The sequence below is a fragment of the Mobula hypostoma genome, chromosome 19 (assembly GCF_963921235.1).
Source record: "Mobula hypostoma chromosome 19, sMobHyp1.1, whole genome shotgun sequence".
NCBI lineage: Eukaryota > Metazoa > Chordata > Chondrichthyes > Myliobatiformes > Myliobatidae > Mobula > Mobula hypostoma.
This window is the reverse complement of record NC_086115.1, coordinates 17,183,623-17,211,600: the sequence shown is the minus strand read 5'-3', so window position 1 is coordinate 17,211,600 and position 27,978 is coordinate 17,183,623. Positions and strand designations below refer to the sequence as shown.

The following is a 27,978-nucleotide window of genomic DNA, read 5'->3' as shown; positions in this document are numbered from 1 at the left end:
TCCTGCCTCATTTTTTAGATTTTTTAGATTATGAAGACACACAGTCCTCTTTCATTGTCATTTAGTAATGCATGCATTAAGAAATGATACAATTTTTCCTCCGGTGTGATATCACAAAACACAGGACAGACCAAGGCTGAAAAAACTGACAAAACCACATAATTATAACATATAGTTACAACAGTGCAACAATACCATAACTTGATGAAGAAGTCCATGAGCACAGTAAAAAGTTCAAAGTCTCTCAAATGTCCCACATCTCACGCAGATGGGAGAAGGAAGAAAAACTCTCCCTGCCATGCAGACCACAGTCGGACTCTGAGTCATCCGAAAACTTCGAGCTCTGATCAGCTCGCCAACGCCGAGTACTGAGCGCCATCTCTGTCCGAATGATTCGACCTCAATCTCAGTCGCCAACAGCAGGCAAGGCCGGGGATTTTGAGGCCTTCCCTCCGGAAGATTCCCGACCACGCAGTAACGACAGCAGCGAATGAGCGTTTCAGAAATTTCTCCAGATGTTCCTCTGTGCTTTCACGTCCATCTCCATCAAATCAGAATTGTCCACGGCCCCTATTTAACGGATACGATATCATTTTTCACCGGAGGGCTGCGCACGTGTGGTGCGCTGCTCTCTCTCCTCCCGCCATAGCAGTCCTATATCTACTCTCATCTCTCTTTTATTTTCTACATACTTGAAAGAGCTTTTACAATCCACTTTGATATTGTTTGCTAGATTGCTCTCATATTTCATCTTTTCCCTCCTAATAATTCTTTTAGTTGCTCTCTGTAGGTTTTTAAAAGCTTCCCGATCCTCTATCCTTCCACTAACCTACATACTGTAGATGATACAAAAGTGGATGGTTATGTAGGTGGGAAGGGTTAGGTTGATCTTGGATTAGGCTAAAAGTCCCAAAGCCCTGTACTGTGCTCTAATGTTCTATGAATGTGTCAATGGGAGCCTTTGGGAACCAACTCTCTGCACATGGCAAAGACCCACAGAAGCCAGTAAAAAGGAAAAGTAAGATCGAGGAGTTATTTGGGTGACACCAGCAGACTTTATTATAACCATTGCTCCCTCCCAGTCGAATATTATTGCCCCCTGCTGGCCTTGGTGTAGTGGTCAGTAATAGTCGTCCATATCTGAGTAGTCGTCCACCAGTGGCTGGGCTTGTCTCCACGGAGTGTCCAGCTCATCCAGCTGATCTGAAAGAGAAAGTGGGGGTTGACAGGAATGAAGAACACTCCCTGTTACAATAAAGTTGGGGTTGGGGGGTCAGAAAAGAGTGGGTGGGTAGTGACTGGAGCCCAAAGTGAAGAGATGGAGAACTAGAGGTCATAGGTTAAGGGTGAAAGGTGAAGTTTCAAGAGGAACTTGGGGGTGGGGTTCTCTTCTCAGAGGGTGGTGACAGCATGGAACGAGCTTCCAGCAGAAAGTTTGATTTCAACACTTAAGAGAAGTTTGGACAAGTATATGGATGGGAAGACTATAAAGGGCAATGGTCCATGAGGGGTCAATGGTACTAGTCTGAGTGACAATTCGGCATTGATTAGATGGACCGTATGGCCTGATTTGTGCTGTGGCTCCTTGACTATGAGTCTAGGCTGGCATATTGAGGGGAATAGGTGGCTCCATGGGCTGGATACAGGACACAATCTGCCTGATGGGTAGAACTAAGTTGAAGGTCTCTTGTCACCCTGTTGGAGAGAGTCGTCCCACCGGGCTCTTAGATACAAGGGGCAGGGCGCAGGCATGATGGGCTGAATGGCCTGGTTTCCTGCCACCCCACTGTGGAAGGGTAAGAGACGGGTGGTGACTTGGTGCACTGCTCCCCTCACTCACCTGGTGAGACCACTGTCAGACTGGCAGCTGCCGAGACTTGCCCCAGTCTGTTTCGAGCACAGCAGTGGTACGTTCCCGAGTCCGAAGCGCGGATTCCCTGGATCTGCAGCCAGCCCGTCACCTCGTATTTCATTGGGCCTCCTCGAAACTGTGGTGGAACACAAAGAGGAGGGTTACCCGGACTGGCTGCTGTGACTGGCCGCAGGGTGGGGCTGGCCGCCCACCCCTGGAGTTCACAGGCGTCCCCTCGGTGAGGACGACACCAAGATGAGGGGTACAGTGGACGGCAAAGAAGACTATCAAAGCTTGCAGTGGGATCTGGTCCACTAGAAAAATGGACTGAAAAATAGCTGATGGAATTTAACGCAGACAAGTGTGAGTCATTGCACTTTGGGAGGACATACCACGGTTGAACTTACACAGCGAATGGAAGAGCACAGAGGAATGCAGCAGAACAGAGGGATGTGGGAATACAGATCCATAATTCCTTGGAAGTGTCATCCTAGGATGAATGGCACATCAGCTTTCATAAATAAACATTGAATACAGGAGCTGAGACGTTATGTTGAATTTGTATAAGGCATCGGAGAGGCCTAATTAGGAGTATTGTCTGCAGTTCTGGACGTCTTCCTACAGGAAAGATGTCAATAAGATTGAAAGAATTACAGAAAAAAATGAACAAGGGTATTGCCGAGACTTCACGACCTGAGTTACAGAGAAAGGTTGAATAGGTTCGGACTTTATTCCATGAAGCATAGGGGAGAGTTGATACAATCAATGCCATCAGGCTTTTTTCCACTGAGGTTGGGTGAGGCTAGAATTAGAGGTCATAGGTTATAGTTGAATGGTGAAATATCTAAGGGGAACATGAGGGGAAACTTCTTCACTCAGAGGGTGGTGTGAGTGTGGAACATTTAAGAGACGTATAAGTACAGTGGGCTGGTTGGTGGTGTAGTGGCATCAGCACTGGACTTCAGGGCAGATGGTCCTGAGTTCGAACCCAGCCAGATCCCAACCTGGGCAGCAGCGGTATCTGTGTGGAGGAGAGGCCTGGCAATCTACTTCCGTATCTTGTCATGAAAACCCAATGGACCCCATGGTCCATGAGGTCACAAAGAGTCAGACTCAACTTAACGACTGAACAACGAAATAAATACATCCCATGGTGGGACGGGAGCAAAAGGCTTTGTCCAGGTGGGAGTCAATGAGACTAGGCAGATTAACTGGTTGGCACAAGGTAGGATTAGATAGGCCGAGGGGCCTGTTTCTGTGTTTAGTGGGCTATGACTTTAATTCCTGCTCTTAGGCTCATTCTGTTCTGGAGTTCATTCCAGAGTCCTCACAACCTTTGCAATGGCTGAAAACCATTTGCCATTTCCACAAGAGTTATTCTGCTTACAGCTGGTTCTCCAGACGTTCCCATTTCCCCCCCCAGCCCCCCGATCTCACCTCCAGCCATTCCAAAACTCACTTCCCCCAGTGCACTCCTCTCAGCCCACTGAAGCCCACCAAAGCCCCAGGTCTCCAGGAGGTAATTTCCCCAATCTCTGCAAGTCCCCCAAACACCGGGCAGGAATGAGATCAGGAGACGCGGACAACAGAGCCCACATGGATAACTTTATAAGAATGAGTGGAGGAAAGTTGAGACGATTTTCCTATCTCCACAGACGCTGCCTGAGCTGCTTGATAGAGGTGTACAAGATAAGAGGCAAAGACTGAGCAGGCAGCCAAAGACTTTTTCCGAAGCAGTAAGGGGAGATAACTTCCAGATATTTGGAGGGACTTTTGGGTGGGGTATGAGGTATGTTTTGTCTATACACAAAGAGTTGTGGGTGCATGGAATACCCTTTCCAGGTGTGGTGGTAGAGACATATACTTTCGGGACATTTAGATCGGCACTTGGTTGTACCACAGTAGGAGGGTTATGGGTTGTGTAAGAGGGAAGGGTTAGACTGGTCACACAGCAGGTTTATGTGGGTCAGTACAACAATGTGGGCTGAAGGGCCCCCGCTGTGTGGTACTATTCTATGTTCTATGTGCCCAGAACCCTCCCCAGAGCCAGGGCCTGTCTCTTGGAAATCTTTAAAACCCTGGACCGGGACCTTGGTGCAACCCAACAACCACGATGGGTGTGTAAAAGCCTTTAGAGCAACTGCACTCCCAGAACCTGGGCATTGCCCTGTGCCCACTAACCAACCCTGGGCAGAGTGGTTGCTTACGGAATGTCGTCAGCCTGCTGTGGCAGATTGGAAGCATTCGGCAGATACCTGCACAGAGATGTGGGGGTCGTCTCCTGGCAGGAAGGTTTCCAGCCCCTCCTTCCGCCACTCGATGGCAGCCATTGGGTAAGCAAAGATCTCACAGCCAAAGATGACGTCCTCCCCGGTGGTATTCCAAATGCTGATTGGAGGGGAGATGATCTGTGGGACTGAGACAAGAAGAGAAATGTTACACACTTCACAGAGAGACTACCGCAGACTACCGGGGAGGTTGCCAGGTTTGGGGGGACAACGTGCTTGAAGAACATAGTGGCAAGCTATGTTGGGATGTGGTGCTACTTGCAAGCTGCCGTGGGTGTGTTGGTTGTTACAAAACTGATGAATTTCATGTCATAGAATATGTGATTAATTTAACACGATGTACATGCGGCAAATATATCTGAATCTGGACCCTTTTGGTGTTAGCCCGCTGTCAGAGGCCAGTGAAGATGGACATCAAAGTGAGCGACCCAAAAGAGTTTCAAACCTTTAAGGATTAACTTTACCTTAAAGGTAATGATTGAAGGTTAGCTTTATTTGTCACTTACTATACATCAAAATATCGAAACACACAGTGAAAAGTGTCATTTGTGTCAACAGTCCAAGGAAATGCTGGGGACAGTCAAAATACATTTATTATCAAAGCCTTTTAGGACTGAGATTAGGAAAAACTTCTTCACACAGAGAGTGGTGAATCTGTGGAATTCTCTGCCACAGGAAACAGTTGAGGCCAGTTCATTGGCTATATTTAAGAGGGAGTTAGATATGGCCCTTGTGGCTACGGGGGTCAGGGGGTATGGAGGGAAGGCTGGGGCGGGGTTCTGAGTTGGATGATCAGCCATGATCATAATAAATGGCGGTGCAGGCTCAAAGGGCCGAATGGCCTACTCCTGCACCTATTTTCTATGTTTCTATGTTTTATACAACTTTGAGATTTGTCTCCTTACAGACAGCTATAAACCCAGTAGAGCCCATTAAAACAAACAGTCATGCACCTAACATGTGGAAAAAAATATGCAAACAATCAAAGTAAGCAAACAGCATTCAGAAGTGAAGCTCACAGAAGCGAATTCACACTGTGGTAGTTGCAGGTCACGGCCACAGTTCTGTGCAGAGATGAACAAACCCTGTGGAGTAACGAGTCGAATAAAACTCACGGAGCGGCGGTCTGAACTGGCTCGTCCCTTGCCTCTTGTGACTGCACCACCCTTCTGGCAGTCCACCAAGGAATGAATCCAGCCCCTATTAGTCTACAGTCAATGGTCGGCCTCCGAACGGCATTGAGCCATGGAGGGATCTTGGGTTCCAGGTCGATAGCTCACCTAAAGTGGCTGGCACTAGAGGGGAGGGCGGTGAAGAACGTGCGAGGCACACTTGCCAACATTGGTAGGGGTGTTGACGACGGGAGTACGGAAGTCACGTTGCAGATGTAAAACTTTGGTCAGGCTGCACTTGGAGTTGTGAGTGTACGGTTGTGCCCACTCATTACAGGAAGGATGTGCAGAAGGTCACCAGGATGCTGCCCGGATTAGACGGCATGAGCTAGACTGAAAGGTTGGGTAAACTTGGGCTTTCCTTCCTGGGGTGTCGGAGGCTGAGGGGAGCCTTGGTAGAGGTTCTTAAAAGTTATTAGAAGCATAGCATGGACGGTCGGAATTATCCCCAGGGTAGGAATGTCTAACTCCAGGGAATTCTTTTAATGTTGGGGGGGGGGAGGAGGGAGTTTAAAGGTGCCATGAGGGGCAAGATTTTGCTTTATGGAGAGAATGGTAGCTGCCTGGACTGGGTTCCCAGTGGATACTAGCAGATTAATAGAGTTTTAGAGGCTTTTAGATAAACCCGTGAATATGAAGGGAGAGAAGGGATATGGGTGATACACAGCATTTAGTATAAACTGGCATTGAAATTGCCACATTGCTACAACATTGTCCAGCACTGTGCTGTTTGATGTTTGAATGTTTCTGCTCTACTGATGTGTAACAAGTTTTGGGCTCCTCATCGAAGAACAGATGTGCTGGCATTGGAGAGGGTTCACAGGGATGATTCCTAGAATGAAAGGGAACTGTTTGATGGCTCTGGGTCTGTACTCGCTGGAATTTAGAAGGGTGAGGGGGTGATCTCATCGAAACCTTTCGAGTGTTGAAAGGCCTGGACAGAGTAGATGTGGAATGGATTTTTCCCATGGTGGGGGAGTCTAGGACAAGAGGGCACAGCCTCAAGATAGAGGGGCGCCCATTTACTACCTCATTTTTAAAAAAATATACAGTATTTCCATTTTTGCACTTTTTAAAATCTATTCAATATACATAATTGATTTACTTGCTTATTTATTAGTATTATTATTATTTTTTTTTCTCTCTGCTAGATTATGTATTGCATTGAACTGCTGCTGCTAAATTAACAAATTTCACGTCACATGCCGGTGATAATAAACCTGATTCTGATTCTGATTCTGATTTAAAACAAAGATGTGGTGAAATGTTTTTAGCCAGAGGGTGGTGAATTTGTTGAACTTATTACCGCAGGCAGCTGTGGAACCCAGGTCGTTGAGTGTATTTAAGGTAGAGCTTGATAGGTTCTTGATTGGACATGGCATCAAAGGTTACGGGGAGAAGGCTGGGAAATGAGGCTGAGGAGGGGAAAAAAGGACCAGCCATGATTGAATGGTGGAGCAGACTCAATGGGCCAAATGGCCTAATTCTTCTCCTACATCTTATGGTCTTACATGTTGAAGTTTGGACACAAAGTTAAGTACAGCAAAAGGCATCAGGACACAGGGTACTTGGTGCTGAGACCCAGGTTAACCAAATGGGAGACCAGACTTGAACGGCGAGTGGTGAGAGCGTGGAACTCACCCTCACAGGGAATGGATGAAGGTGAAGCTGCCTCATTAGACCAGGGAGCAGGGAATGGGAATGAAGGGGAGAGATGGAAGGAACAGGGTGGATGCAATAACTAAACAATGAACTGTAAAATCTTAAACAACACACACAAAATGCTGGAGGAACTCAGCAGGCCAGGCAGCATCTATGGGAAAAAGTACAGTCGACGTTTCGGGCTGCAACCCTTCGGCAGGACTGGAGAGAAAAAGCTGAGGAGTAGATTTAAGGGGTAGGGGTGGGGGGAAAGAGTACCACCAGGCGATAGGTGAAACCTGGAGGGGGAGGGATGAAGTAAAGATTGGGGAAGTTGGTGAAAAAGACAGAATGCCATGGAAGAAAGAAAATGGGGGGGAGCAGCACCAGAGGGAGGCGATGGGCGAGCAAGAAGATAAGGTGAGGGAGGGAAAAGGGGATGGTAGATGGTGAGGGGGGGGTGGAGGGGCATTGCAAGAAGTTAGAGGAATCGATGTTCATGCCATCAGGTTGGAGGCTACCCGAATGGAAGGTGTTGTTCCTCCAACCTGAGTGTAGCCTCATTATGACAGTGGAGGAGGCCATGGGTGGACATATCGGAATGGGAATGTGAAGTGGAATTAAAATGGGTGGCCACTGGGAGATCCCGATTTCCAGCATCTGCAGATTCTCTCTTGTTTGTAAAATCTTAAACATGAGATTCTGAAGAAGCTGGAAATCCAGAGTAGCAGAAAATGTTGAAGGACTCAGCAGACCAGGCAGCATCTACGGAGGGGTAGAAACAGTTGGTGTTTCAGGCCAAGACCCTTCATCAGTTCTCGGCATGAAACTTCACCTCCTAAGATGCTGCCTGACCTGCTGAGTTCCTCCAGCGTTTTTGTGTGTTAAACTGTAAACCCTCGTGTTTGGATCTTCCTCCTGGGTAATCATCACTAGTGGCTAAAGAAAACAGGAAGTTGGAGACCCCAATGTTCCTCCAAGAAAATCACACTGTTGAAAGTCAAAGCAAAAATTTCCCGGATGCCTGTTGATAATCCGTCTTTTCAGACAGGATAACAAAGTATGTTACTAACTGAGTTTCAAAACTTGATCTGTTTTCATTGGTAACATATGAAGGGCAAAGAGAAAGGAATTTTAAACTCAGGAGAGGGGATTTCCTAAAAGGAAGCCCAGAAAGGAGTGGGGGGTGTGGGGGAGCAACTTATCTGCCCACTATTACAGTGCTGGGAGAGAGCAGGGCTCGGGGTCTGCAAGGTGGTGAGTGTACCAGCCTCTCGCCTGGCCCATTACTGCAGTCTATGCCAGCTACAGACCCCCGGAAGCCCAGCTCCGCCCCCCCCCACAGTCCTCTCCCTCCATCCTGACAACGAGCCGGAGAAGTCTGCTCTCCTCATCCATTCCGAAATCGCTGGAAAACTGCCCAAACTCTTGGAAAATAGAGTTGGAATGTGGCCTTCGGCAGCCTGGAATCTGTTACGATGATCTGGAGCAGTGGGAGAGCATGGCTGGGACAGTGCCATTTCCTTCCATTAGAAACACTTGTCAAACTGATAGACTCACAAAAGGATATCATTAAAAGCTCATTACAGTCAGAGAGGCAGCAGCTGGGAAATTGCTTAGGAGAGGGAGTTGCAAGGGGAAATATTTATGTCTGAATCACAGTGACTGATCATTCCCACCTCCCCTTCCATCTGAAACTAAAAGATCTGTGTTTAATGACACCTACCTGGTCTTGTTTCTGTATAGTTTAACACTCTGACCCAACGACAGGCTGTCAAGAGCCCCCGTCCCATCCAGCCCAATCCCAACCTCTGCAGCCTGTTGGGGAGGGGAAGGGGAGTGTGGAACTCCAAATTCCACCCCCCCCCCGGTGAGGAATGGTCCCCAAATTTCTCGGATGTCAGGGTTTGTCCCTCACCTGGGCTAACCCCATAATGGGCCTCTGCGTCCCTCGACAGGCACCTTGGGAGCCTTGGAATCTCTTTCTCTCTCATGAGCATGGCTGTCCCTGTGTAACTCATATCTTCCCAAACCCCGGGTAATTCTTTTAAAGATTAGCTTTATTTGTTACGTGTACGTTGAAAGATACAGTGAAATACATCATTTACATCAACAACAAACACATCCCAAGGATGTGTTGGGGGCAATCTTTGGAATGTGGGAGGAAACCGGAACACTTGGAGCAAACCCACACAATCATTATTGAGATACAGCTTGTAATAGGCCCTTCTGGCCCTTTAAGCCATGCCCCTCAGCGGTTCCCCTGATTTTAACCCTAGCCTAACCTCAGGACAATCTAAAATGACCAATTAGCCTACCAACTAGTACATCTTGGGAACTTGGGAGGGAACCAGAGCACCCGGAGGAAACTCGCACGGTCACGGGCAGGATGCACAAACTCCTTACAGGCAACGGCAGGAACTGAACCCAGGTCGCTGGTACAGTAAAGCATCGTGCCAACCACTTCGCCACCATGTGTGCCATGTTCTCATAGGGAAAACGTAAAGAACTCTTACAGATAGTGGTCAGAATTGAACCCCAGTCTTGGCACTGTAAAGTGCACTGCGACTGTGCTGCACCGGACTTCCACCTTGTGGAGTGGGCTGCAGAGGCAATAAACCCCAGGGGCTGATCAGAGTTGATCACCTGAGAATGGTTCTGGCACACAAGGCCATTCAGCCCATTGAGTTTATACTGTCTTCCTGCACAGTAAGCCGGAGAGTCCCATTCTCCTGCTATTTCCATGGCCATACATTGGGAGCACTGTCTGACTGACTCTCCTCCTCCAACAGACAGTTCCAGACAATCTGTGTGGAGTTTGTCTTTTCCTCTTGTGACTCTTACCCAGAGCTGTAAATCAGCTTAACTCTTCGTGATCCACACACTGGAGGTAAAATCTGATGAGCTGTATGTATCCCGTCCACCAGGTTTTAGAGGTATTCAAGGCTGAACCCACTCTTCCTGTTTCTCTCTGACAGTCGTACACAGACTCAGTGAGCCGAGTTCGATCCTGCCCGCTCGTACTGTCCGTGTGGAGTTTGCACCTTCTCCCTCTCTCTGCATGGGTTTCCCCTGGGTGCCCCAGCTTCCATGAGACCATAAGACATAGGAACAGAATTAGGCCATTTGGCCCATTGAGTCTGCTCCGCGACTCAATCATGGCTGATCCTTTCTTCCCCTCCTCAACACCATTCCACCCACATCCCGAAGACGCGTGGGTCGGTGGGTTAATTGGCCACTTTCAGTGTTTTGGTGAGGGACAGAATCTAGGGGTGAATAAATGCGATGGGCTGAAGAGCCTGTTTTTAGAACCCCCATGATCAGGCTATATGGGCGTTTGATGGCTAGCACACACTCGATGGGCCAAAGGGCCTGTTTTTACGCAGGATCTCTCTGCGACTCTTTATCATTCCACCATTCCCATTGGGGCTTTCACCTTTATTCCAGTCTCCATGTCAACTGGAACAGTAGAGAGAGTGGTCAGACCCTCTCCAAATGGCCCAGTTCCTCAAGCACTGTCAGCTGCCTAGTCTACCCTCTGGGTGCAGAGATCAAGCCTTTCCCACCAAGTAACCCAACCACACTAAGGGAAGTGGAATCAGGCGCCTCTTTTACACAGCTCTGGGATAAGCTGGCTAACTTTCTGGTGGTTTTTTTTCGCTTTCTTTTTCTCCAACAAAAAAAGGGTGGAAAATGCAATGGATTCCAGTTAATTGGGGCATCGGTGAATCAGGGCAGGCACTTATTTGGGACAATTAATCGTGAAAATAGCCAGGATTCCCTTCATTTATTTCAGACACTATGCCACTTGGTTGGTGCAGAAGACTGTTGCCAATCAGATTCTAACCAGCGTTAGTCGCGTGCACTCGTGTTGCAGATTGACATTACACCATGCTCAGAGTGAACAGATTTTTAAACAGCGTCAATTACGTATGCTTGTGTTGAAAAAAAAGTGTTTTTGGCACTGATAGTTGGCAAGCAATAAGCAGTAAGACAATTCAGAATTGTTTTGTTCACTGCAGTTCCAGGCATTCAGACTTAGAGATGCCAGAAAAGGCCGGGAGTGAAAATGAAATGATTTCACTACTTCAACAAGTTAGAAGCTACAAAGAACTTGAAAGCATTGACAATCACCTTGAATGTTGCAATTAAAATGAAAATTTGGAGGATGCAATCATCGATAACATTGTATGAAAACAGTCCATTATCTACACTAGGTGTCTGCACAGATTTTGTTCATTTATAGTCAATAAAAAGGACACAACAGCATATACTGGATGAATTCCTCCATCGATAACTGTTAGGAACTAATACACAGCCTTCTAGTACTGTGGCGGCATTGTTAGTGTTCTAATTTGTTCTTTATTTCATTTAAATACATAATTTGTTACTCAGTTAAATGGCAGTTTGTCTTTTTTATATCTTTTTAACTAGTTCCATGAAACTTCAGCTAATTGGGGCAGACACTTTATTGGGCCAAAATGTTCTTGTCCTGGTACGTCTTAATTAACCAGAATCCATCGTACATCTAAAATGATTGGATTTTGTTTCCAATTAGAAGTAATGACCATCTGTCAAAAGTAATTTACAATCCAATCAGTGCTGGGTTCTTCTGGAACAGGCAGGCGGGGTTAATGCTTCCTACCAGTCAATTAAGATAATTATAAACATGAGAAGGTCTGCAGACGCTGGAACACCAGCGCAACACACACAAGATGCTGGAGGAACCCAGCAGGTCAGGCAGCATCAAAGGAAATGAATGAACAGTCGATGTTTTGGGCCGAGACCCTTCTTCAGGACTGAGAAGGAAGGGGAAAGATGCCAGAATAAAAGGGTGGGGTGGGGTGGGGAGGGAAAGGAGGCTAGCTGAAAGGTGAAAGGTGAAGCCAGATGGGTGGGAAAGGTTAAGGGCTGGTAAAGAAGGAATCTGATAGGAGAGGAGAATGGACTGGAGGAGAAAGGGAAGGAGGAGGGGGCCCAGGGGGAAGTAATAGACAGGGGAGAAGAGGTAAAAGGTCAGAGAGAATTAGTTTACTGGAAGGAGAAATTGATATTTACATCATTAGGTTGGAGGCTGTCCAGACGGAATATAAGGTGTCGCTTCTCCATCTTGATTGTGGTCTCGCTTTGGCTTAAGAGGAGGCCATGGAAGGACATGCCGGAGTGGGAGCAGGAATGGGAATGTTTGGCCACCAGGAAGATCCACTTGTGGCTAATAGAGAGGAGATGTTCGGTGAAGTGCCCCCCCCCCCGCCCCATTTACAACCGGTCTTACCAATGTGGCTGCTTCTTGGACCAACCAGCAAAGTCATAACCACAACTTCAGTACAACAACACAACAACCACTTTGATCACTGCACTAAAATGAATTTTTGTTATCCTAATTGTGATCTTTATTGTAAAAATTGTATATAATTTATTCTTAATTTATGGTTTTTTTTGCAGATTTGCTGGAACTGTTGGGGAAGCTTGTAAACCAGTTTGGCAGGGAGGTGGAAAACAGAATGATCAGTCAGAGGATGAGGTATTTCGTGTACAGCTAGATGCAGCATGTAGAGAGACTGAGGAAGGATAGGCAGTTGATAGGGCAAAATTGCAGTCAGTGAGATGGGTTGAAGTGCATCTATTTTGATACAAAAACTATCAGGAACAAGGGTGAGGTACTTAAAAAAGGATCAGCCATGACTGAATGGCGGAGCAGACTCAATGGGCCAAATGGCCTAATTCTGCTCCTGTGCCTTATGGTCTTAAGAGCATAGATCAGTACATAGAACTATGATGCTGTGGCCAGTACGGAAAATTTGGCTGTCATATGGGCAGGAATGGCTAGTGCAGATCATGGTCTTTCTTGGGGGCTTTGCTATTGCTTGGTGGGTGGAGGGTGCTGACGCTTTTTGCTGAAGTAAGTGGGGGAGGGTTGATATTTTATTGCTACTTGTCCAGAGGAGGGGGGAGTAAAGGGGCTTTGGGGTTCTAACATTTTTACTGTCACTCTTTCATTCTTTAGGGCACTCTTCTGTTTTTGTGGATGTCTGCGAAGAACAAGAATTTCAGGTTGTATGTTGACAGGGAGGAATGACAAAGAGGTGGGGGATTGGCATTTCTAATCAGAGATCGAATCACAGCTGCATAAAGGGAGGATGCTGTGAAGAAATTGTCTACAGAGTCAATGTGGGAGGAAGTCAGGAACAGGAAGGGAGAATTTGCTCCATTGAAAGTATTCTATAGACCCCCAACAGCAACACAGGCAGTGAGGAATAGATCAGGAGGTAGAATTTGGAAAGGTGCAAAAATAATAGAGTTGTTGTCATGGGGGACTCCAATTTCCCTAATATTGATTGGCATCTCTTTATTGCAAAAGGTTCGGGTGGGGCAGAATTTTAGGGTCCAGGAGGAATTCCTGACTCAATAGTAGACAGGTCAGGTGTCAGGTGTTAGATCTCTCACTGGGGGAGCATTCGGAGACAGTTACCACAACTCCATAACCTTTACCATCGCCTTGGAGAGAGACAGGAGCAGATGGTATGGGAAAGTATTTAACCGAGGGAAGGGGATTATAATGCCATGAGGCAGAAATTGCTGAGCATAAATTGGGTATTCATGAAAAAAGGTGCAACGGAATTGTGGAGGTTGTTTAGGGAGCACTTGCGAGGCGGGGGTTTCTGTGTGCGTTTGTCCCACTGAGTTAGGGAAAAGATGGTAGGGTGAAGGAACTGTGATTGACAAGAGTCGTGGAGCATCTAGTCAAGAGCTTGAAAGAAGCTTACTTTAGGTTTAGGAAGCAGTAATCAGACAGGGGTCAAGAGGTACAAGGTAGCCAGGAATCAGTTTAAGAACGGACTTAGGAGAGCTAGAAAGGGGCATGAGAAGGCCTTGGTGAATAGGATTAGGGAAAGTCCCAAGGTATGTGAAGAAAAGAAGGATGTTAGCTCCAGTTAGAGATAAAAAAGGAAACATGTACTTGGAGTTGAAGGAGGTAGGGGAGGCCCTTAATGAACACTTTGGTTCGGTACTTTCCAGTGAGAGGGATCTTGACTAATGGGAGATCAGCGTAGAACAGGCTAGTATGCTGGGCCATGAAGATGTTGAGAGAAAGGCAGTTTTGGAACTTTTGAAAAACATTAGGATAGATTAGTCCCGGGGCCAAATGGAATATAGATTAGATTATAGGATAATACCCCAGATTACTCTGTGAAATGAGGATCGTTGTGACCTCACTGGTTACAGGAGTAGTCCCAGAAGATTGGAGAGTGGTAAATGTTATTCCTTTGTTCAGGGTAATAGGCTTACCTTTATAACTCCTGGGAATTATAGACTGTGAGTCTTACATCAATGGTAGGCAATTTATTGGGGAAGATTCTTAGAAATTGAATTTATGAGCATTTGGAAAAGCTTAGTGTAAGGGTTTTTTTTTCTTTTATGTTACTACTAAGGCTAATAAAATGGCTTCTCTGTAATGTTAACTGCTGAGTTAACGGTAGCAGCTTGTTTGGGTTATAATTACTGACAATGAGAATTGTATTCATTTGCTAACCAATTGGGATAGATGTTATTCTTTCTTGTGTATCTGTAAGCTATTGTTTTCGTGGGCTTTGGGCAGAAGGCGCGATGGGGACAGAGAGAGGAGACGCGATGCTGTAAGCTGGGTGACAGAACGGACCCCGAGCAGGAGTCCGAGGCCCAGGGTCTTCGGTGAGGAGAGAAGGTGAGGACAGACTCGTGTGGAGCGTTTGGTCGACCACCAAGGGTGGTCCCATTCGTGGGTTGGCGGAGTTCGGAGGACATTGACTGCAGTAAGGGGGACCTGGTTCTGTCAGAGCCCCAACGATGCGTGCACAAACTTGTTAATAATAATGGCATCTTTTTCTTTTGTTTAAAACAGTTAAACAGTACTTATTTTATTCCTTTACTATTTACATAGTCAAAGTAAGAGTTATAAAGTGTCATCATTTAATCGGATATGGTGTACTGTCTGTTATTTGGCGGGGTGGGGTACATCACACAGCATCTACACAAACTCAATTACCCAGTTTGGCGGGGCCGTAGGCTGCTCCCCCTAAACGAAAGCGAGCTGAGCAAGCCTGGGGCTTACCAGGGGGCTACATTATTTTAATTAGGGATAGTCATCATGGCTTTGTGAGGGGTAGGTTATGCCTCACAAATCTGATTGACTTTTCTGAGGAATTGACAAAACTGATTGATGAAGTTAGAGCAATGGATGTGGCATACCTGAATGTTACTAAGATGTTTGACAGGTTTTCTATGGTAGACTCATTCAGAAAGTCAGGAGGCATAGCGTCCTGGAAAACGAGGATTCAGAACTAGCTTGCCCACAAAAGGCAGAGGGTCAAACGTATTCTGCTCAGAGGTCAGTGGCCAGTAGTGTTCTGCAAAGATCTGTTCTGGGGCCTGTGTTCCACCTGGGAAGTTTTTTCTTGATCTTTTCCATTAATTCCCTTCCATTAAGGTATACAAAATTATGAAGGGTATAGACAGGGTACATGCAACTGGGCTTTTGCCACTAAGCTAGTGGTCATAGGTTAAAGGTGAAGGGTGAAATATTTTACAACAACTGAGGGAAACTTCTTCAATCAGGGGAAGGTGTGAATGTGGAATATGCTGCCAGCGGAACTGGTGGATGTGGGTTTGTTTTCAACATTTAAGAGAAATTTTGATCAATACATTGATGGCAGTGGTGTACTTCTGGTGCGGGTCAAGGTGACAGTAGAATTAGAGTTCAGCATGGACTGGATGGACAGAGGAGCGTGCTTCTGTGCTGTACTGCTCTGTGACTCTAGTTCTCACATCCATGTCAATAGGAAAACCCCTGCTATCTGACAGGTTCCTGTAGGTCTCTCACACCCAGCATTATTTGGCCAAGAAGGGAATTGCAGTCATGACTGTCATTATGGGCATGGTTGACATGAGGTCATGTCTCCAAGGAGCCTGTATTTGTTTCAACTGAACTTGTCTTGCAAAACCTGTGGATTCTCCAATGCTGAATAATACTAAATACTAATAATTCCATGTTTGAATGGCTTGTCATATGAGGAGCGTTTGATGACTCTGGGCCTGTACCTCACTAGAATTCAGAAGAATGAGCGATGACCTCATTGAAACTTATCAAAGGTTGAAAGGCATCGATAGAGTGAATGTGGAGAGGATGTTTCCTCTGGTGGGAGAGTCTAAGACCAGAGGACACAGCCTCAGAATGGAGGAGCATCCTTTTAGAACAGAGCTGAGGAGGAAGTTCTTTAGCCAGGGAGTGATGAATCTATGGAATTTGTTGCTACAGGCTTTATGTATATTTAAGGCAGAGGTTGATAGATTCTTGATTGGTCAGGGCATGAAGGATACAGGAAGAAGGCAGGAGACTGGGGCTGAGGGGAAAATTTGATCAGCCATGATGGAATGGTGGAGCAGGCTTGATGGGCCAAATGGCCTAATTCTTCTCCTGTGTCTTATGTACAGTAATTAAGCTGCAGCAGAGAATCTTCACAAGAATGTTACCCGGCCTTAAGGAGAGTGGACAAACTGGGACTTTCTTTCCTGGAGTGTTGGAGGCTGGGGGATCTTACAGAAGTTTTAAAATCATGAGGGGCAGAGATCAGGTGGATGGTCACGATCTTTATCCCGTGGTAGGGGATTCTATAGGGCAGAGTTTTACGGTGAGAGGTGAAAGATTTAAAAGGGACCTGACTGGCAGGTTTCTCACACAGTGGGGGGGGGGGGTGGAATGAGCTGCCAGAGGAAGTGGTAGAACTGGCTACAATTACAACATTTAAAAGACATTTGGACAAGTGCGTGGGTAGGAAGGGTAGAGGGACGTGGGCCAAATCTGAGGAACTGTGACTAGCTCAGGTAGGCAACTTGGTTGGCATGGACGGGTCTTGGCCACAGGGCCTGTTTTCCTGCCTTGAGCTACTGTGACTATGACTCCATGTTATGCGGCTGAGCCTCCCGGAGGTGGCAGGTTGCGGGGGGGGGGGGGTGATCTTTAAACAAGGTGAAAATGTTGGGGTGGGGGTAAGGAGCAGTCAGTTGGAAAAGTCAGGGAATCATTAATCCAACCCAGCAACAGGGATTGACAGTGGGCTTTTGCTACAGGAGTCTCAATCATAGAAATTCAGCACAGGAACAGGCCCTTTGCCCATCCTGTCTGTACCAACAATGACGCCAACTTCAACAAATCCCATTTGCCTGCATATGGACAATATCCTTCTATTCCTTCCCTCACAGGCTGTCCTATCCCTACTGCATCTGCTCCCACTACTTCTCTTGGCAATGTGTTCCAGGAAACTTTTACTCTCTGTGTAAAATATGCAAATCCCCTTTAACCACCACCCCATATTAAACCTAAGCCCTCTAATTATGGATAGTTCTACACTGGGAGAAAGACTCTGTTTACTCTATCATAATTTTTAAAACTCTATCAGTTCTCCTCACAGCCTCTGCTGCTCCAGTGAAAATGACTCAAGATTATCCAACCTCTCCCTATAGTTATTTCTCTCTAATCCCTGCAGCATCCAGGTGAACCTCCTCTGCATTCTCTCCAAAAGCCTCCACATCCATCCTGTAATGGGGTAAACAGAACTGCATGCCACGCAGCTGCCCCGGTAATGAGATACCTGAGCAAAGTGTCGCACGGCGAGGGTGTGGGTGCGGAGGGAGTCTAGTCGCCTCATCACTACTCGTGGGATCTTGCTGCCCACCTGATGGTTGCTGCAGTTCCCCCATTGAAGCCAGGGAGGGTCAAAGTGGTCTACAAGCCTCTGCTGTGAACAGTGGGGCTGAGGAGCTGCTGTAACGTTGATGCGCTCCCGGGTTAAAAGGTAGGAAGGAATTGTTGCCAAGAGCAGGTGGATCCCTGGAGCTCTGTGCTCCTGAGAGCTATAGAGGCTGGATTATCATCTAGGGTGGGAGAACCTGTAGATAAATGGGCGGCGTGGGAGAGTAGTGGCTGACACATCATATTACAACAGTAGCTGTCAGACTGGGGTTCAGTTCCCATCGTATCTGCAAAGGGTTTGCATGTTCTCCCCAAGACTGCATGGGCTTCTTCCAGGTGCTCTGGTTTCCTCCTACATTCCAACAGATGTACAAGTTAGTGAGTTTTGGGCATATTAAGTTGGCGCCGAGGATGTGGTGACACTTGTCATCATTGATCATCGCTGATTTGATGCTTTTCACTACGTAAACACGACGAATTCTGCAGATGCTGGAAATTCAAGCAACACACATCAAAGTTACTTGTGAATGCAGCAGGCCAGGCAGCATCTCTAGGAAGAGGTACAGTCGACGTTTCAGGCCGAAACCCTATGCCCCACCTCCCCCTCGTACTCCATCCATTATTTATTTATATACACACATTCTTTCTCTCTCTCTCCTTTTTCTCCCTCTGTCCCTCTGACTATACCCCTTGCCCATCCTCTGGGGTTTCCCCCCTCCCCCTTTTCCTTTTCCCTGGGCCTCCTGTCCCATGATCCTCTCATATCCATTTTGACAATCAACTGTCCAGCTCTTGGCTCCATCCCTCCCCCTCCTGTCTTCTCCTATCATTTTGGATCTCCCCCTCCCCCTCCCACTTTCAAATTTCTTACTAGCTCTTCCTTCAGTTAGTCCTGACGAAGGGTCTCGGCCCGAAACGTCGACTGTACCTCTTCCTAGAGATGCTGCCTGGCCTGCTGCATTCACCAGTAACTTTGATGTGTGTTGCCTGATGCTTTTCACTGTATGCTTTGATGTACATTTGACAAATAAACCAAATCTTAATGCCTGACAGATTGTGGGCACTGGGGAGTTGGGACATAGGAGCAGATGAGCATCTCTATCATGGTCATATTGAGTGGTGGGATAGTCTTGAGGGGCCAAGGGGCCTCCTCCTGTTCCTATTTTCCTGAGGAACTCAGCAGACCAGACAGCAGAGGGACGGTAGGCATTTCAGGTCCAGGCCTTGCATCAGTGTAGAGGGGAGATACCGAATATAATCAGCAAAGTGGCAGAGCAGACATGATGGGCCAAATGGCCTAATTCTGCTCCTATGTACCTTATGGTCAAATGGGAGGGGTGAGGGAGGGATAGTTGTCACAGGTAGACAGGGCACTGAAGAAGGCTTTTTGGCACAATAGCCTTCATCAGTCTGCACCAAGCACAGGTGCCCTGACTGACGAAGTCAAGTGCATCAGTCCTGATGCAGGGTCATGGCCCCAAACGTCAATTCCCCTCCGTAGATGGTATCTGACCTACTGAGCTCCTCCAGGATTTTGTGTCTTGCTCTGGATTTCCAGCATCTGCAGTATACCTTCTGTTTACCAAATACAGACGTCATGTTACAGTTGTAGGAGATGTTACTGAGACTGCAAATGCAATATTGTGTGCAGTTTTGACAGAATTGTTGGAGGAAAGATGCCGTTAAACTGAAAAGAGTGCAGAGGTTTACGAGGACAATTCTTAGGGCCAGAGTTATGGAGAAAGGTTGAGCATGTTGGGACTGTTTTCATTGGGGCATACGGGAAAGCATGGTGTAAAATATCGTGAGGGGGGAGAGATCAGGTAACTGAAGAGTTTTTTTCCTAGGGTTGGGGAATTGAAAATTAGTGGGCATAGGTTTAAGGTGAGAGATTTAGTAGGAACCCAAGGGATAATTTCTTTTACCGTATAACCATATAACAATTACAGCACGGAAACAGGCCATCTCGACCCTTCTGGTCTGTGCCGAACTTTTTACCCAAAGGAAAAAGTTACAGTTGGCACATTAACAACATTTAGAAGATACTTGGACAGCTACGTCGATAGGAAAGACCATCTGGGCCAAATGCAGGCAAATGGGATGGGCATCTTGGTCAGTATAGATCAGTTGGGCCGAAGGGCCTGTTTCTGTGCTGTATGACTCTATTGTACTGTCTTCGTGTGGGTATTAGAATACAGAGCATATTATGGGGCCTTCAGCCCACCATGTCCTTCTGACCTTTCAACCTACTCCAAGATCAAAGTCTCTTGGCATTGAACTCTTGAACAGGAGTTGCCTCTGACAGTGACCCCCCCCAAACCGCTATCCATCCTACCTGCCTCGCAGGGGCCCTCATGAGCCAGGCTGAGGTTGGATGTCTGGCTGGCCCTAGCTGCTTCCTGGAAGCGGCAGATGTGGGGGTAGGTCTGGCCGTCGGAACCACACACAGCCTGGTTGGAGCGACACACACACTGGGGCTCGGGGATCTCCCCTTCTTTCAAGCCGCCCAGCTCCAGCCGGCATTCCAAGTTCTCCCCACACTGCCCGTAGAAGTGGTTGGTGTTGTCCAGGTCACATGGCTGCCCCTCGATGTTGGCGCATTCCCAGCAACAGCCGCAGGAGTCCTGCACCAGCCCGGCCAGGCAGCCGCGGGGAGGGGTGCATAGCTCCGCCTCACAATCCGGGCAACCATCGCCCTCGGCCAGCAACCTCTGCCACCCTGGGTGGGTGTCGCCCACAAGTCCCACGGCGACCCAGCCCAAGCCCAGCGGGGTGCCGCTGATGAAGAGGAGGAGAATCGGACTAACGAGAGCGGAGAGAGGTGATTTCATCATCTCTGGCTGGGCCTGGCCTGCAGAGTACGCTCATTCCCTGGAATCTCACTGGTCTTCCCAGGAATAACAGCTCATTCAGACCTGGATCATTATTCCCGCAACTCGGAACCTGAAACAGGAATTTGCAAATGGCAGGGGTTACACTGCTATTCGGGAACAGAGCAAGCCCGCTTTCTCCCACCAGACCAGCCACCCCCCCCCCCCATGGGTACTCACCGATTCATCCACAGCATCTGTTCCTGACCGCACCCCCATCTGCCCTCTTCACCTCCCTTATTCCGTTCCAGGCTCTGTCCTCCTCTCCCAGCAGATCCCACCAGCAGCAGCCTTGGTCAGCTCCAGTTCTTTTCTCCCAGCCTCTTGTCACTATTCCCATCCTCTCTTCCTATCCCCTCACCTGGATTCACCCATCACCTCCTGACCCACCTCTATCATTCAGTTCAGATGAGGGATCTCAACCTGGAACGGGGACCATATTATCTACTTCCCTCCGCAAATGCTGCTTCGAAGCTTCCCACGCCAATTGCCCTGGGAGCGGGGGTGGTGGTGCCCGCTTGTACCGCTGCGGTCCTTGTGGTGAAAGTGCGCTAGAGAGGGAGTTTCGTGGTTTAGACCCAGAGACTATACACCTGCGATATACGTCCAAGTCAGGAAGGCTTCAGACTGGGGAGGGAAACCTGCCGGTGGCCGTGTCCCCTTACCCTTGTCCTTCTCGCTGGAGGAGGTCAAAGGGCTCGGAGGATTGTGTGAGCCCGGTCCCATTTCCCGACTTTGCTCTGGACCCCGGCGTGACACAGACAGCCCCCATCGGCTGAGAGCGCTGACGATGTATTTCTGCTCCCGGGAGAACTGCCTTTACGACGACATATCGTACCAGGACGGGGTGGGGGGAGTGGTGGGGATGGGGAACGTGTTCGCCAGCACTCGCCGGCCAAAGGGTTGGAAGGACTGGACGGCGGAGGAGGGAGTAACCCGTGGCCGTCCCGTCAGTCTTAAGAGTCGCGAGGGCTTCTGGATGCGGCCCCAGTCAGGGTGGAACTGGTCATCGGGACCGGTCCCGAAACTCTCCTCAGGAGCCGGTTCCGTGTTAAATGCCCACTGCACAATTCTGTAGCACCGAGGGGGATTCTGTACAGAGATGCCCTGCATACTCTCACCCGCCTCTGCTGTTTGTACACGCTTAGGGGGCAGGGCCGGCGTCCCCATGGACTTTCTCCACACTGGAATCCGTCCTCTTTCCTCTGGGTGGAGAACGTTGCAGCCCGTTTGAGTGTCTGAAGGAGCTTTTCCTGAAGCCCGGCTGCGCTTCACCCTCACGCCCTACCCGATGTAGAGGGGGAGAGGCCAGGAGCCTCCCCATCGGCCCAGACAGCGAGCTGTTGAGGGTTGCACCGAACCGATTTCCTGCCCCTCTGCCCGGGATATACCCGTGTCTAGGGGTCTCTGGAAAGCGGCCGTGCGATGTCCACTCTCTGGAGACACTCCAAGACAAGTAGGAGCTGCAGTTGTACACGGATGGATGCGTTTGATTTGTTATGCAATCCCATTGAAATTATACACACGTTGTGAATAGGTAAATAAACACCCAAGGCCGGAACAGGGGTCACGTGGTTTGGTTTGAACTGTATTCCGCACACTTGCGGCCGATCTCCGGGGAAGGGCTGTCGGAATGCTGAGTGTCTGCGTCGGGAGGCAGCGGGGAGGAGAGACGAAGTTGTGGTTGGGGGCTGCAGAGGGAGCCTTTGGCAAAAGGCTTTGAATATTCTTTCAACGACTGCTCCTGCCAGGGGGATGGAGACTTGAAACCGTTTGTTGAAAAGAATGATGTCAGCTTTGGTCTCCGGAGAGAAACCAAGTAAAAGGAATCCAGGCCACAATGTCTGAAGCGAGAGCAGGAATGGGATTGGGGATGGGTGGGGGGGGGCAGGAGAGAGGGGCGAAGGGGGGAAGAGGGGAAGAGAGACAGCGGGAGACGGGCAGAAGGCGAAAGAGAGAAAGGAAAGACGGAGAGATGGAGATGGGATGAGCAATCAAGAAGGAACAGGGGAGGGGCATGTTTGTGTGTGTGTGTTGGAGGGGGGCGGAGGTGAGATCAGCGAACTGCACTGTCTAAGGTACCGGAACTGTAGGAAAGAAGAGCACTGGTCAGGAGAGTTCTCTTCACTCCGAGAGGAGAGACAGGTCGGGGTGGGGACTGTCACTTGGGAAGGGTGGATGGCAAATGTCTGAGGTGAGGGCTCAGCGCCTGGAGAAATCGTTAACAAGATTAGTTGACGCGGGCTGGAAGGAGGTTTGTGGAGTTGGCGCCTGAAGGCGAACTGGATTTATGATGCCCATGATAGCAGAATTTCCGGTCATTGACACCAGCTGTTGGAGTGGGGAAGTATTGAAGCATCGGAATCATAGCAAGTGTGGCTGATCCAGGCGTCCCTCTACATAAGACCATAACAGAATTAGACCATTCATGGGTGATTTCCGTTCAATCGCATCTCCCTTCTTTTCCCCGTAACCTTGGACGCCCCGACTAATCAAGAACCTATCAACCTACACCCAAGGCCTTGCCCTCCACAACCATCTGTGGCAATGAATTCCACAGATTCATCACCCTCTGGCCAAATAAATTCATCCTCATCTCTGTTCTAAAGGGACGTCCTTCCATTCCGAGTCTGTAATCTTTCGCTATATGAAACATTTTCTCCACGTCCACTCTATTTAGGCCTTTCAATATTCGACAGATTGCAATCAGATCCCCTAACCTCATTCTAAAAAATGTTATTTTGCTAATTATCTACAGACAAAGCCCCTCTCAATCTCTCTCCACTCCACCCTTTGTCCTCCCTCTTTAATCCCTCCTGTCAGCCCCATTCCTCACTTCTTTACACTCCCACCACTCTCCCTCTGGACTTGCCTTTCACTCTCTAACCCATTTAAAGTTCCGGTCTCCCCCAAACTGCCCAGGAAGAGCAGTGGGAGCTGCCTTAACGACTATCGTCCGGTAGCACTCAAATCTGCGGCCATGAAGTGCTTCGAGAAGTTGGCCATGGCTAGAATCAACTCCTGCCTCAGCAAGGACCTGGACTCATTGCAATTTGCCTACCAACACAATAGGTCTACAGCAGACGCGATCTTATTGGCTCTCCACCGATCTTGGATCACTTGGACAATACAAATGTCTATGTTAGTTTATTGACTATAGCTCAGCGTTTAACACCATCATCCCTACAGTTCTGGTCAAAAAAGCTGCAACTGGATACTTGACTTCCTAACCGGAAGACCACAATCTGTGCAGATTGGTAAAAGATCTCCACCTCGATGATGATTACCTCTGGCGCACCACAGCAATGTGTGCTTAACCCACTGCTCTGCTCTCTCTACACCCATGATTGCGTGGCTAGGCACTGCTCCACTACCATCTATACCTTTGCTGATGGCATCCGTTAGTCTCGCGAGACCATGGATCTGCGAGACCATGGCTCGAACTCACGTCCTTCAGGTAGCTAGTCCAATGCCTTAACCACTTGACCACGTGCTCACACCTGATGATACAACTACTATTAGCAGAATCTCATATTGTGACGAGAGCGCGTACGGGAGCAAGATATACCAGCTAGTGCAGCGACAAACTTGCACTTTACGTCAGAAGGACCAAAGAGCTGATTGTGGACTTCAGGAAAGATAAAACAAACCAATTCTCATAAACGGATCAGAAGTGGAGAGAGCGAGAAATTTCAAGTTCCTGATGTCTATATCTCTGAGGGCCCAACCTGGCCCTAGCATATCGATGCGGCTGTGAAGAAGGCAAGACAGCGGATATATTTCAGTAGGAGCTTGAGGTCGCCTAAAACACGAGATGTACCATGGAGAGCATTCCAACTGGCTGCATCACCATCTTGTATGGCGGGGTGGGGGGGGGGGAGGAGGGATTGGTTCTCTTGCACAGGATCGAAGTAAGCTGCAGAGAGTGGTAAAATTAGTCAACTCTATCATACCTCTATAGTATTCAAGACATCTTCAAGGAACAGCGCCTCAAAAAGGCGGCGTCCGTCATTAAGGACCCCCACTGCCCAGGAAATGCCCTTTACTTACTGTTACCATCGGGAAGGAGGTACAGAAGCCTGAAGGCACACACTCAACGATTCAGAAACAGTTTCTTCCCCTCTGCCATCGGATTTCTGAATAGATATTGAACCCAAGGACACTACCTCACCATTTTTTATTTATGTTTTTGCATTCATTTAGCTATTTGATACACAGATATATACCTACTTAATTCACATCCCCCCCCCACCCAGCGGTATTGCATTGTACTGCTGCTATAAAGTTACCAACTTTCACAGCATCTGTCTCTGAACTCCTTTCATCCATCCCAACCACTCTACCTCCTCCCTCCAAAACCCACTCTCCACCTCTCGCTCAATTTCCCACCGGTTCTGTGGTTTAATTATCCCATCCTCTGGTGTGATGGGGGGAGGTAGAATTGAAAAAGTTCAGAAGTGAATGTATTATCAAAGTACGTATATACTGTATGCCACCACATACTACCCCGAGACTAATTTTCTTGCAGGCATTCACAGTAGAACAAAGAATTATAACAATCAATGAAAACCTGCACCAAAGACTAACAAACAATCAATGTGCAAAGAAGACAAACTGCAAATACAAAAAGGGTAATAATAAATAAGTAAATGATATCGAGAACATGAGCTGTAGAGTCCCTGAACGTGAGTCCATAGGTTGTGGATCAGTTCAGTGTTGAGTGAAAATATCACTGAACTGATACCAACTACCAGCGCTGGTGGGGTGGGATGGCTTCCCTGCTCTCGGTGCTCGTGGGATGGGGCTTCAGCTACCACATGTGCCATTCCACTATTCCCCAAACCCCAGGGTTATCTTGCTTGTGGTGGTGGGAGATGGCAGCAGTTTCTGCTAGACACCCAGTCGCATGTGAGGCATTAACACACGCGCAGAGCCAAAGGAACCTGGGTAGGGAAGTAAAATAATCTCCCACCACCATTCATAAGTATATCACATTTCATCCCCCATCCATATTCTTCAACCCCACTTAACATCCACCTGCCCATATTCCTCTCCACTTTCTCATCCCACAACCCCCAAACATATAGTCCCAACCCCATCTCCTATACCCCTCAACATCCCATCCCACCTCTCCATATCCCTCTCCTTCTCAATCCATCAAATCCCGACCACCCCAACTCGTCCAGCATCTTTCCCATTCCCAACCCAACTCCTCAAACCATCTCCACTGAACAAACCCCTTCCCCTTCTAAACGTAGCTCCCTCTGACTCGTCGCCCATTTCTGCTCCAGACTCCAGGGTTGTAAATTCTCCTGATGTTCTCCTCGGGTGATCACAAACCCCCATCTCCCCATTTCCTATCCCTACTTGTTTACCCCTTTCCCTTGGGAACTAGCTCCATCCTTCCCTATCCCAGGATTAACACTCAGCGGAGAGATGACGTAGGATCCGCGTCCAGTGTTGCTGGCTTGGATTTTAAACCCCCTGGACAATTTATCTGGTTCAGGCCTCCCTCAATGAGGCCAGGGGAGTGGATGATCCCACAGTTCACAGGGGAGTGGAGATGTCAGGGATAATTTTTTTACGCAGAGAGTGGTGAGTGCATGGAATGGGCTGCCGGTGGAGGTGGAAACGATAGGGTCTTTTAAGAGACTCCTGGATAGGTACACGGAGCTTTTAGAAAAATAGAGGGCTGTGGATAAGCCTAGTTAGTTCTAATGTACGGCCATGTTCGGCGCAGCTTTGTGGGCCGAAGGGCCTGTATTGTGCTGTAGGTTTTCTAAGTTCTCTATGCTCTATGATCCCACATTTCCCTGGATTTCCTAGTGAGGACCGAGTACGGAACCAGGGAGGGAGGGAACAGCGGGAACAGAGAAGGCAGAGCGATGTGGGAACAAAGAAGGGAGAGGAGCTCAGGGGAAGGAGGGGGCGAAAAGGAGGAGGGGAAGGAAATAAGGAATTCAGAGGGTTTCAGGAAAGGGCGCACTGGTATAGTTGTAAGAAACTCGGGCTGGTAAGTCACGGGGCAGGTCCGTCGCCTGCTGTAGTTTACATCGAACGTAGCACCTACCGCTCCCCGAGGAATCCCACCGACAGGAGCAGCACTGGGCTCAGTAAGTCACCATTACCTCAGACAACACCAGCTCGTTCAGAAGTCACTGGGGTCTGAGTGGTGCCGCTGATGTCTCGCCGAAGCTTCACTGAACGCTCCTTGCCTCTGAAGAGGGCGGCTGCTTTAAAGACGACGTGAAACTTCAAACTCTTTCTTTCCACACGTGTCTGACCTGCAAAGCGCTCCCAGCATTTTTGTTTTGTACTTTTGAATTAACTCTTTGGTTGCCGCTGTCTCCTTTTGTACAAATGTTCAGAAGCAGGGGCAGTCCGCATATCAGAGACAAATAACTAGAGCGGGAGGTACAGCTCCGGACAGCGGTGGAGATAGACTGAGAGAGGACAGCGATGGAGAAATACACAGATTGAATATGAAAAAAATAAATCGGGTTGTTATTGTTACATGGATCGAGGTACAGCGAAAAACCTGTCCTGCCCACGGTTCATAAAGATCAATGCATTGTAGAGTGTATTGAGGGAAAGCTATATCAGAATGCAGAATAAAGTATAACAGCTACAGAGAAAGTGCTGTGAAGGAAGAAGCACGCGCGAAAGATAGAGAGGCGAGAGGTTGAGAGAGAGAGAGAGAGAGAGAGAGAGAGAGAGATAATTAACGATCACTCAGGGTCAGAAGCTTTGGGACAGGATGTGCAGGTGAAAGAGTCTCTGCAAACTGATTTCTGGTCTGGTGGTCCTCTGTGGTGTGTGTGTGTGTGTGTGTGTGTGTGTGTGTGTGTGTATCACTCCCCTCGTCTCTCTGTTTCAAAGTCTCTCTGTCCGCGATCCCGCCCTCCTTGTCTCTATATGCGAGCTATTGCCTGTCCCTATAAACATCCCGTCGTCGCCCCTTCCCCTCTCCCCCAACATAATCACTGCTTGTTCCACCCCATCCATTCTCCTTCCTCCCGTATCCCCTTCTCTCTCCACCCCTCTCCACTCTCAACTCCCGGGTACCCCCTGTTTGCTCGCTTCTTGCCTCTTTCCCCCTCTCCCTCCCCCTCCCCTTGTCTGACCGTCTCTGCACGGCTTCTGTCTCTGGGTTCAGTGAAGGACACAGACGGCGAAGGAAGGGCGGTCGAGCTCCGCTCCGGTTTGCGAGCGGGAGCCGGAGCGGGACTGGCGGCGAGGTGACCGGCCTCGGCCCGAATCCGCTCCTTACCTCCGCCGGCTGCGCTCCCGCGATCGCCGGATCCACAATGAAGACTCGGCCGGGCTACCAGCCCGATACAATCGCTCCCTGGATTTGCAGCGTCCGCTCGCTCTGACTCTGGCGCAGTGTTCAGAGCGGAGTTCCGAGACGCGTTTAAAGAGAAAA

General features: G+C 48.5%; 1 protein-coding gene across 5 annotated transcripts; it reads right to left on the bottom strand.

Annotated features, from left to right (window-relative positions):
• On the bottom strand, positions 1-27,969 carry LOC134358677 (kazal-type serine protease inhibitor domain-containing protein 1-like). 5 transcript variants are annotated; one of them, XM_063071130.1, is made up of 5 exons: positions 27,823-27,969; positions 20,018-20,625; positions 4,108-4,268; positions 1,841-1,988; positions 1-1,203 (listed from the first exon to the last, which is right to left on the bottom strand). In XM_063071130.1, exons 2-5 carry the CDS (start codon positions 20,514-20,516, stop codon positions 1,121-1,123), a joined length of 891 nt encoding a protein of 296 aa, XP_062927200.1. In that variant the 5' UTR covers positions 20,517-20,625; positions 27,823-27,969; the 3' UTR covers positions 1-1,120. The 5 variants fall into 5 exon arrangements, with proteins under 5 accessions (XP_062927200.1, XP_062927202.1, XP_062927201.1 ...); XM_063071132.1 differs by lacking the exon at positions 27,823-27,969 and adding an exon at positions 26,681-27,347; XM_063071131.1 differs by lacking the exon at positions 27,823-27,969 and adding an exon at positions 26,623-27,346.
• Between the last annotated feature and the right edge of the window lie 9 nt (positions 27,970-27,978).